Source organism: Crassostrea angulata, chromosome 9 (genome assembly GCF_025612915.1).
Source record: "Crassostrea angulata isolate pt1a10 chromosome 9, ASM2561291v2, whole genome shotgun sequence".
NCBI lineage: Eukaryota > Metazoa > Mollusca > Bivalvia > Ostreida > Ostreidae > Magallana > Magallana angulata.
This window is the reverse complement of record NC_069119.1, coordinates 7,695,963-7,707,007: the sequence shown is the minus strand read 5'-3', so window position 1 is coordinate 7,707,007 and position 11,045 is coordinate 7,695,963. Positions and strand designations below refer to the sequence as shown.

General features: G+C 35.5%; 1 protein-coding gene and 1 pseudogene across 1 annotated transcript; one reads left to right on the top strand and one right to left on the bottom strand.

Moving 5' to 3' along the window:
- Nucleotides 1-785: 785 nt before the first annotated feature.
- Nucleotides 786-3,421, top strand: LOC128162375 (uncharacterized; annotated as a pseudogene).
- Nucleotides 3,422-5,748: 2,327 nt separating this feature from the next.
- LOC128162377 (uncharacterized) lies at nucleotides 5,749-10,811 on the bottom strand. The gene is made up of 3 exons (XM_052825551.1): nucleotides 10,574-10,811; nucleotides 7,867-7,952; nucleotides 5,749-6,569 (listed from the first exon to the last, which is right to left on the bottom strand). Exons 1-3 carry the CDS (start codon nucleotides 10,715-10,717, stop codon nucleotides 6,383-6,385), a joined length of 417 nt encoding a protein of 138 aa, XP_052681511.1. The 5' UTR covers nucleotides 10,718-10,811; the 3' UTR covers nucleotides 5,749-6,382.
- Between the last annotated feature and the right edge of the window lie 234 nt (nucleotides 10,812-11,045).

Sequence of the window (11,045 nt, the reverse complement as noted above, 5' to 3'; positions counted from 1 at the left end):
ATCACCAAGGAAAGCATTTTATTGTTTAAATAAAATCAGTAAAATTTTCTTAAAAAATAGGACATTCAGTATAATAAAATAAATAGTGCCTGTTGGGAGGGTAACTGTTGAAATTGACACCCCTCGACGGTTGACATGGTTTTTTGGGCGTCAATTTCAACAGTTACCCTTCCAACCAGGCAATATATATATATACATTTGTATAATGGAAGATAACAACAAATCAATTTTGCTACTTGTGGTCTGGAGGGTTTAAGTATGTACGTGTATGTTTAGGTTTTTTTTAAATCATAAATAAATTACCAATGTTATTACATGTATATATGATACCGATAGCAGGAAAAACATTAAATTTCTTTCTTTTTTTGTTATAAATGAACAAACAAAACAAAATTTCAATGTTGATGAAAATCTGAAACTGGTTTATCATTAGAAACGTATTACAATGAACTGAGTGTCAATTTCTTCATCAACATTGTCATACCAACTTTAAACCCATCTTTTCTAGATAATGTTTTGATCTTCTATACATGTTTTAATATTTATCATTCAATGATATTTTAATCACTCCAGACATTCATTGTGCCTATCTATCTATCTATCTATCTATCTATCTATCTATCTATCTGTCTGTCTGTCTGTCTGTCGATCTTTTTGCCTGTCTGCCTGTTTATCTATCTATCTATTCATCTGTTTGTCTTTCTAAATAAAGATTTTTTTAAACTAAACTGATACAAAAAAATCATTGAAGATTGCTCTTTATTATTTGTTGGTCTTTATTTTAGATGGAACTAACGTGTATCCTTAGCGTTATTGTTGGAACTGTTGTTTTTGCCGTTCAAACAAACGCCCTCATTTGGGAAGCAGACATGCCAAATCTGTTGAAGCAATGTTATGAAGAACACACGCACGATCTCACCTCAGACCCCCTGGGTCAGGATGTACATACCTACTGTCTGGGAAAATTCATCTGGCAAATTCCCAATGTCCAAGGAAAATTCAACATGACTGAAAATGAAATAAATCATATAAAATCTGCGTACAGTGAATTCCAACAAAATGTACACAGTACAAGGCGGCACAAAAGACAAGCCAACCGGGCCCTTCGTAGGGAGCTTCGAGTCCTCAGTGACGAAGAAAGGCAGAGATTCTTCGTCGCTCTAAATAGGCTTAAAGAAAATGGGGTGAGGTTACTGTGTACTGTATTTGATGATCTTTTTCTATTTTCGTCAATTTGAAAATATCTGGTTTCCTTCGGTTCTGTGTTTATTTTTGTCTTGAGAGTTTTAGTATTAAATTACAGTTTTACGACGCTTGGGCCAAAGTCCACAGTAGTCCCGATGCTTTTCGTGCAGGACATGATGGTCCAAATTTTCTAGGCTTTCATAGGATTTATCTACTTCTGTAAGAAACCTTTCCTTATTATCATGATAGATGATTATGATAATTAACAAATATTTAAAACTTTTTCATTGTAAGTATGGGTCTATTATTTTGCATAAAAAGAACAAAATGCAGATACATGTATTTCCGAACATATTTTTACAGTTTGGAATTTGAACTTCGAAAAATAGACAGCACTGTTTCACTCTGTTACTGGGACTCGAGCATGGACAATGACATGGATTGGCCGCAAGAATCTGCCATGTTTACATCTCAGTTGGTAGGCAATGGGAATAATCTGGTCGTCAATGGTCCATTTGCAAACTGGTGGGTAGAAGGTGATACTTTGCCTCTGGTAAGAAACATAAGCATAATGGATTCAGCCCTGATGGTGAAGAGTAGAATGAAAATATTTCTGGAAGGAAATGAAGCTTTAAGACACAGAGATGTTGTCAATGGTTTTGGAGATGATGATCGTTATACCATTGAAGGCCAACACGGCAATGTTCATAACTGGGTGGGAGGTACAATGAGCAATCCTTTCAAAGCTGCCTTTGATCCAGTTTTCCTTCTACATCACACCTTTATTGATTACATTTGGGAAAAGTTTAGACAGAAAATTAGGCTGCAAGGCGTAGATCCTACAACCGATTATCCCTGGCCAATGCATAATGAGTTACATAGACCAGACATTATAGTGATTGGTAACTATACAAATTTGGATTCTTACAGTGACATCTTTACACAAAACTTTTATCATTATGAAGATATGCCCTCCTGTGAAACCAACTGTGGCAACTCTAGATTCTGAACTTGTCGTAGAGGGGTTTGCGTTTCAGTTACTGCGTGTGACATTGGAGAGAAATCTTCAGCACAGGTCATGAGTTCATTGCCATCCTTTGGAATTTCTTTGGATTCATTGCAACGACCGGCGGCTGCTCGATTCAAAACTGTTTTTGTTGACCCCAGAACAGGTCCCGGAAGTATGACAGCCTTAATTGATCCCAATACTGGTAATTTTAGAGAATGCGAAAATGTCAATCACCGTGTCAGAGGATCACTGGCTTCGCCTTTTACTGGAATGCAGAGAATCAATGGTGGCATAAATCAGGTACCTTTGAATGGATTCCGTGCTTTGACGAACATCAGAAATTCCGCTAGAACTCGTACAACAAGCTTTAACAACGTTGGAGGTATATTCGGGGCCAATGTTAAAAGCATGCGTTTAAGAAATCTTATTACACCACATAACCCAATAAGACACCTATGGGACCAAAGTTTACGTTTCAATACATTTCAACAAAGTAAACCTTCAAGAAACTTTCCTTTAGCCTTAAACAACATCCGAAGTGTGATACATCTTCCAAATCTGCCGATTCAGAATACATTTAAGATGGACGGTGTGTTTGATAAACGTCACTGGGTATATATACCTATACGTATTATATACACTAGAAGCCCTAAACGATACATCGGACCAGTCGTAAAGTCTCCGTTCTCATTTCATAAAAGCAAATATCCTCCTCAGGTTTATCCCTTCCTTAGCAATTTACCAAAGAAAACACCGGCTTCCTTTCTGGCTTGTTTAAAAAATCATGACAGATTCTCAAAAGTGTTTGTGCAATCCACTGGATTTTCATATCGAGGGCAGTATTTAGATTATGCAGTCTTTGACAATAGACTTCCGGTTTCCAAATCCATTGTTTATGTCGCTGTCAAAAACCCTAACTTGGGAGTTACGCGGAGTTACATAACTGCCTTTGATTCCTGTGGTCGAGCATGTAGGCCTCGTTGTCTTATCCGTGGTTCAAACCCCCCGGCCTACCGACCATGCTCAGGAGTTGTGAATATTTCAAGCAGATTGCCTTTAATGTATGGGCGTACATATGGAGCAGCTTCAAAAAGGAGGCGAAGCTTTGCTGCTAAAAGATGTCCATCATGCTTCCATAGAGAAATATTGATAACATTTTATTGCAACTCCGGACACGCTTTGCCATGGAAAGGCAGTAGAAGAAGAATTCTAAGGAAATTCAAATAAAGAGCTAATGAAGAAGTAAAGAACATTTATGACATTTCAATGTGACTTTGGAAAGCTCTTGCCATGGACAGGTAGAGCAGGTAGAATTCTAAGAAAAATTTAGGTTAAGCACGTATGATGAAAAATTCATTGATTTGCTTCTTTGTTAATATTTTATAAAGATAACTATAAGAAATAAAAACATTGAAAAAACAATACATTGTAAGCCTTTATCATAGAGTGTTCAGTGCTTTATCACGGTATCCGTCACAAACTGGAAAGCACTTTTAAACTTTTAAATCTCTCTTTATAACACATGGAATGGTGTAGAAAATGAAATACTGTTAAAAAAGCAAGTGTTTCGGAGGAGAAATAACAACCTTTAAGAAGGGTGTTATTTCGGATACATGAATTACCTCGCTAAACAGTAACTTTTAAAGTTGTCTATATTTCGCGTACATTTACAACTCCTTGGCTTCTGCAGAAGACGGAAGTGTGTCACGTGAATCCGTCTCTTGAGAGGCCAAGGAGTTGTCGATTTTGAAAAGAGTTAAACAGAAGGTGAGACATATGAGAATGAGGGAATCATTTACTAGTATAAAGAAATACGAGTTAGCGCGTTTGCCTGTAGTTGAACAATTCAATAAGAAAAACTGATAAATGAAAGTGTAATTAAAAATGGCGTCCTCTGTAGTTGTTTTTTTCCGATGTATTTACTGTTTTAAACGGACATGATTTTTTTTCTCCTTTGTCATAATAGGCGAGCTCGGGAGATCAATGAAATTTGTAAACCGTGTTTAAGAGGGGTCTCATCATACGTACATTTGATTTCTACATATTCTCGAGGTTAAATCGGCATGAGTTTAGGAATATGAACCATTCTTTGAGTATTATGAGGTGATCAAGTAGGGTTGGGGTGATCAAATACAATAAAGCCCGGGAATGGTTTTATGATAGTTTTGATCACGCGTGACCATATTTAATTATATCATTATATTCAAAGAATGGTTTCTTATTTATTTACTTATATTCAAATAGTTTTCAGCAGTTGAACGATTAAATATTAAAATTTTGTTGATGAAATGTACTTGGGTAATAGTATAGATACAAAATAGATTCGTGGTGTTATCACAAATATACTAGAACATAACAACCATTGGATCTTTAACTGGACCTTTTTTAAACTCGAGAAATATAGTCATCCATCGCAGTGAGAGTTGTCTTCCTTGTTGGATAATCAACAAAACGTTGCGATATATCTTACTAGTATTTATGATGTTTACTGCATATACCGTAATACTTTCACATTACATTCCAATGTTATTACATGCCGATCATTCCTTTAATAGGAATACTTATTTAATTTCTTGAATTGGATCAATGCATGAACTACATGTACAATGTAAACCCCACAAGTTGCGAATCTTTTCCAAAAGAGCTTAGCAAAATAACGATAATGGATATCAAGGGGCATATTCGTTCTTAACAATCAACCTATGCATTTTTAATATCAAACATGTTTGAAAAAAAAACACGTCTTTTCAAATTCTATATAAAGATTTTTATATCTCAGCATATACTGTTCATTTCTAATTCTGAACTTGGCGTCTAATGCCCACGAAGGCCAAGGGCAACATTTCTGTCTGAGAGTCCAACAAATAATATGTTAACCTCATACCAGTCAACAACTGAATTGTATTACCCTTCGTTATAGATGCAATTAAGTATAATTTCAAGTAGTAGTAAGCTATAAAATTCTTGTTATATCCTCATAAATTTTCGTCTATTTAGTCCTTACCAACAAAATGTCCAACACAACAAATGGTCATTCAACCGATTTTACAAAGTAGACGCATGCATGTTGACCTGACTGTCGATCCAACATAAAAATTGTTGGACTGCTACGTCACAATGGAACGCCAAAACACATTTTCAAATTGTTGTACTTATTTTATATGTACATGTACATATCTTCAAATCAAATGTACTTATCTTTAAATCAGTTATACCTGTCTATAAAAGAATTGTAGGTTTTACTCAATTATTCCTCGTTTCTTTAATTTGTCTAAAGATATGTACAATTGATTTGAAGTAATGTACTAATGCAATGAAGTAAAGATTCATGTAGGTAAAATTACCATTTTAACAAGAGCTTAGAATTTGGGTAGTAAAAAAATTGTGTCAAACAGCAATGTGACATATGCCATTGGTGGCCACTAACTCATAGCTCTTTGAAATCAACAAGATTTGTTACCTGTTTTGATGCAAGAAATAGATAGTTACGTACTATCGAAAGTCCATGATAAAAGTCTTGTTAAAATGGTTATAACTTCATCCAACAAGAAGGCTTGTTTATTTCTACAATTTATTTCAAAATGGAACAGCTAGCAATTTCAATTGTTTATTAAAGAACGAGAAGTATGTAAAAAATTATAATGTCCATATAGTATCGCTTCAAATATGCTTTACACTTAAGAAAAAAAGGAGGCTTTTTTTTACAATGTTGCAGTTAATAATGGTTACATTTTGTGTACATCGTAAATAATACAAAAAATTTGTAAGAAATGTCCTAGTTATAGAACATTATTATGATTTAAGTAAAGTTAACAAAAACAATGATCAGAAAAAAATTAGAACATTTTCTTTTTCTTTCCGAAACAGAATACTATTGAAATTCCGAAATTTTACGCTTATTAGCGTTCGAGTTCGCCGAAATTCGGTTTTTTACCAATAATATTTCTCATAAAAAAGCGACAAATAACAACAAATGGTTATTCATACATGCACTTGTTTCAGCGAAAACTGCTCTTCACAGCTTGGCAGTATACGTAATTTATTGAATTCGATTCGAACACTATCAAAGGTCGCTATTGCGTCATACGCGGGACAAATAGAATTGGTGCTTATTCTCAAAGTAAAGTAAGTAACTGGTGTGAGATTTTTTAAGCTGAGCGTTAAACTTTATTGCATAGAGGCCCGCGTCTAGCCGTCAATGCCTTTTAGGAATTCCTCCAACGTGATTTTTCCATCTGAGTTGGCGTCACATTGCGCCAGGATTTCCTCCACCGATGCCTCGGAATCTTCCGATGCAAACTTTCGGATCTCATCGGCTGTCAGCGCCCCGGAACCGTCGGTATCATTGGCAGCAAAGAACTCTCGGAAAGCGTCTCTGCAAACAAATAGAAAAAGATGTGAAAAAAAATTGCGGAAGATGAAGAAAATTAGGAAGTCAAATGAAATTACTTTATAGCCCTTTCATTTATGTGACGAACAGATCCATGATATGTTATGTAATAAAGTAAAGAAAAAGATAAAGATATAAATACTATTTTTTAAGATCAGCCTGGTAATGTAATGTGAAATTAGTGTATTTTCTTTGCAATACCCGCAAATGTCATATACACGTTTAAATGTGAAAAGTGAAAAAGTAGACGTACTAACCGAAAATATTTTTCATCGCGGACCTAATTTGTGAAAGCATTTTTTTTATTAGATTGCATTAATGCATTTAATCATATAGTAAATATCACTTTGTATCAAACATGTCTTATTGCGTGGACCCTGAGGTCCACGCAGAAAATATATAAGCGAGGTTAAACCGGATGCTATGGGGAAAATGCAACCTGCGCAGGAGCTAGCCTGGTTACTGTGCGTGATGGGTAGCTTAGGGAACCAGGCTAGCACACGTTTATCTGAATCGGGATCGAGATTCCGTTCCATATGCACACTTATATAAGTTCAAAGGCGCTGTAATATTGTAAAGTTGTCGGTGAACAGTACAGAAACAAAGTATTCCTTTTAAAGAAATGATCGGTATGTGATATGAACTGTCAGTATTATGAAATAAGTTAATGTTATGCCGAAACTAACATGCATCAAATAGCATAATTTGCAATGTATTGTTGTTTTCCGAATACACATGTAACTTAACTTTACCTTTATAGTACGCGAGGCTAGAGTACTTCCCTATTAAAATTTATTACTTCCCTATTAAAATTTATTAAGCATATAAGTATGATTGAATAATTATGTTACTGTATAAAAGTTTAAATCTCAAGAAAAATGCATTAAAATATGAATTTACACAAAGCTGTCCCTGCATAGTTAACAAAGTAGTGCGAATCGTAATTTGTGAGCAAATAGTAGAATTCACCGAATGCCTGATACTATACATGCAAACTTCATTCATAGACAGATCATGATTATTTAGGAGGTATGAAGCCTTTTAATTCTGAAATAAAAAGTCAGGGCTATACATACATGTATACGTAAACAACGTACAAATTTAGTGGTTAAAAGAAGGAGGCTAGAGTCGGTGGAATCTCTGATAATCTCAAGTTATTATAAGGCTTTCACGTTTTCGTTGGAAACACACAAAATGGTCCACGTATTGTAGTCCTTTTTTAAAGGACAGTAACTTGTAAATTGATTAATTTCTGACTGCTTTTCAAGGACATTTTACTTACTGCCTATTCTTCTTTGTCATCTCCCGGATAAACTCGTCCTTTGAGATTGACTTGCTTCCATCCCCATCTATGTCACTAAAAATGGTCTGCAAATGTAAGTATAAACAATTAACATTAAAGCTTAAGCAAGTTCTCTCTCTCTCTCTCTCTCTCTCTCTCTCTCTCTCTCTCTCTCTCTCTCTCTCAATATTTGTAGCATGTTTGTCTGCATCACTCTCAAAGATGGACTGTGTTTGAAACAAGTCCAATAACCATTAATTCCTCATTAATATAGATAAACCTACAGAGAAAATCTGTAGGGTCTTCATCTCGCTTTATAGCCTATCAAATATTAGCGTGTTAGTCATATATGTATATCTATCAATTAACATTGCATTGCACACACAGACACATTGCACTATAATGGATTATTTAGATGGTCTCAAAATTGGTCCATTTTCAACATCGTACGGAAAAACTTGGAAGATTGGCAGTATTTACCCAATTATACGCGATTAGGCACAGCACGTAAGCTTTAAAGTAAACGCAAAAGAGATTCCAGTCTTTTCAATACTTATCTAATAATAAATCCCCCCCCCCTTTGAAATTGATAGAACCTATATATCTAAACCCCCTTTGCATTGATATGTGGTAATGATACGATTACAACATTTTGACAGGTTAAAACGAAGCGACAGCTCTGTAAAACTAGCTGGTGTTTTAAAAATAAATGATCCATGTCTTCCCCAAGTTTGAATTCACACCATCATCATCATCGTCATCGACTTTGTTTTGCACTAGAGCATCGTCACCCCCACCCCACCACCCCTCCCGTTTTGAACAAGAGCATCATCATACCCCCCCCCCCCCACCAAAAAAATGGTTTAAAAATTATTTAAATCCAGTATAGGTCCTATGTTCGTTCCAACTGAAAGGTTACTTTTAACATATTCACAACAAATTCTTGCCAGCAAACCGTGACCTAAAGAAATTCATTTACAACCCAAGCCTATTTGACACTTATGACGAAAGAATGCGTATACACCTATAAGGTTTTAGCGTTTATTTACTACAAGTGTAGTAATGTGAAACCATGCGTATCGTAAATTCTTATTGCATGATTCATGCATTTACATTCATGTATAGATATACAGGTACATGTATAAATATATAGAGAATGCTTAAACGGTCATATCCATGATCCGCCACTAAAAAAATTAAAGATCTGTCAAGCAGTATGTTGTCAATTCACCCAGCGGCAGGCATTGATTTAGATCTAATAAATATTTATGAGTTTTATTACACCTGTGTTTAATCTATCTTTAGGCATAATCTTCTCACACTCACTGCCAGTAGCAAAGACATTTTGGACTTGAACTTTTAGCATATCCATATGAATATTATACTCGGTATACAAGCATTTAAATACCGTTTAAAAAGTTGGGAAAGTTGGGAAAACTTTGCAGGGCGTTTTCCCACTTGGTTTCTCTGTGGAAAAAAAATTGCCAGCGCTTATTGGTAAATTGTTCTTTTGCCAGGCAAATAGAACACGGGATCAAATATGCGTGTGGGTGTCTGACTTTTTACTTCAGGTGTATGATTGGTTGCATGCAAAACCTACTTGTGCATTGACCCAGATTGAAATTATATGAGAATGTCAAAAGTCGGACATTAAATAGAGTATTTCAGGTCGACTTTGTAGTTTGATGTCCCCATCTTACCAATTACATACTAAATTTAAAGGAAAGAACTAGTAGAGCATTTCACATTACACGTATTTCTTTGGTTGTTTAACCCCCCCCCCCCTTTTACATATGGGTGTGGGTGTCTGATTTTTTACTTCAGGTGTATGATTTTCAAATAAATTTGGCTGCATGCAAGACCTACTTGTGCATTGACCCAGACTGAAATTATATGAAGAATGTCAAAAGTCGCACATTAAATAGAGTATTTCAGGTCGACTTTGTAGTTTAATGTCCCCATCATACCCATTACAAATTAAATTTAATGAAAAGAATTAGCAGAGCATTTCACATTACGTATATTTCTTTAGTTGTTCAACCAACCAACCACCCCCCCCCCCCCCCTTACATAGTTTAAAAGAAACATCCCGTGACAAGGGAAGTTGTTGACTATACCTGAAACCTGTTTGTGAATGATAGATCTGTGGGAACGTTTGTTAACACACAAATCTACCATACAGGTAAAAAGGTAAAATGCAGGCAAAAAATGAATCTACACAAATGCATACAGTCACCATCTTATCTTGTAAAGCAACATGTTGACACGCCTAGAAATTCGTTGACTCTGATAAAATATGAGCAATATTTTCATTCGGAAAGAAGTTGCGCGGGATTGGATCATAAGGGAGAATAAAATATTCTATTCTATTAAGAGTTTCGCACGAGTTCAGGTCAGATATATTCATGCATATCTGGTCATTATTGATCTCTGAGTGGTTAATTATCTCGACCACTGTCCTTAGGAGCTATAGCTCGACCAATAAAACAATCGAATTCTCATGCACATCTTATGTACATCATTACACCAACATCTCCCCCCTTTTTCGCGGTCTCTCACAAACAGAGAGTTAACGCTAAAATATCCTGCAAATATTTTTTTCGCATTTATTTTTTTCTCTATATATAAACAACTTAACTTTAATGCTAGTTTGATTTAAAGATAAATAAGTTATATGGCGGTTTTTTATGGAAAAAAATGTACTTACCACAATTTCTTGGTCCGACAGATTTGCGCCCATTCCTTTCAGCGCTTCTTTCAACTCTTGGATCGTTAATTGTCCGTTTCCAGATGTATCAAAGGAGTCGAAGGTTTCGCTCCATTTTTGTCTGGTTTCATCAACTTTTGACATTTTTCCTTGACTTGAGATGAACCGTCTAAATTCTGTACAGAAATCGATGCGTTTCTCTCGGCGTTCGTGAGAACTGTGAAGTTTGGCGAGAGTTGATCGTGTAAAGTGTCGTCTGCCCAGTTTTGTGAATGGGGGCGTTCAGTGTCGCGTAAGAGATTTGGAATGTCGAATATAGATGGGCTTTGATTAAAGAGCTTTCCCTTTGCCTTTACCTGTGGCCACTAGGTGTGTATGTGTGGAATTTATTATCAATGATTTTTTTACAAGTCCCCACACGATTCCCCAAATGACCGTCTTTCTACTGTCCAACAGCTTTTTAGTCATCAAG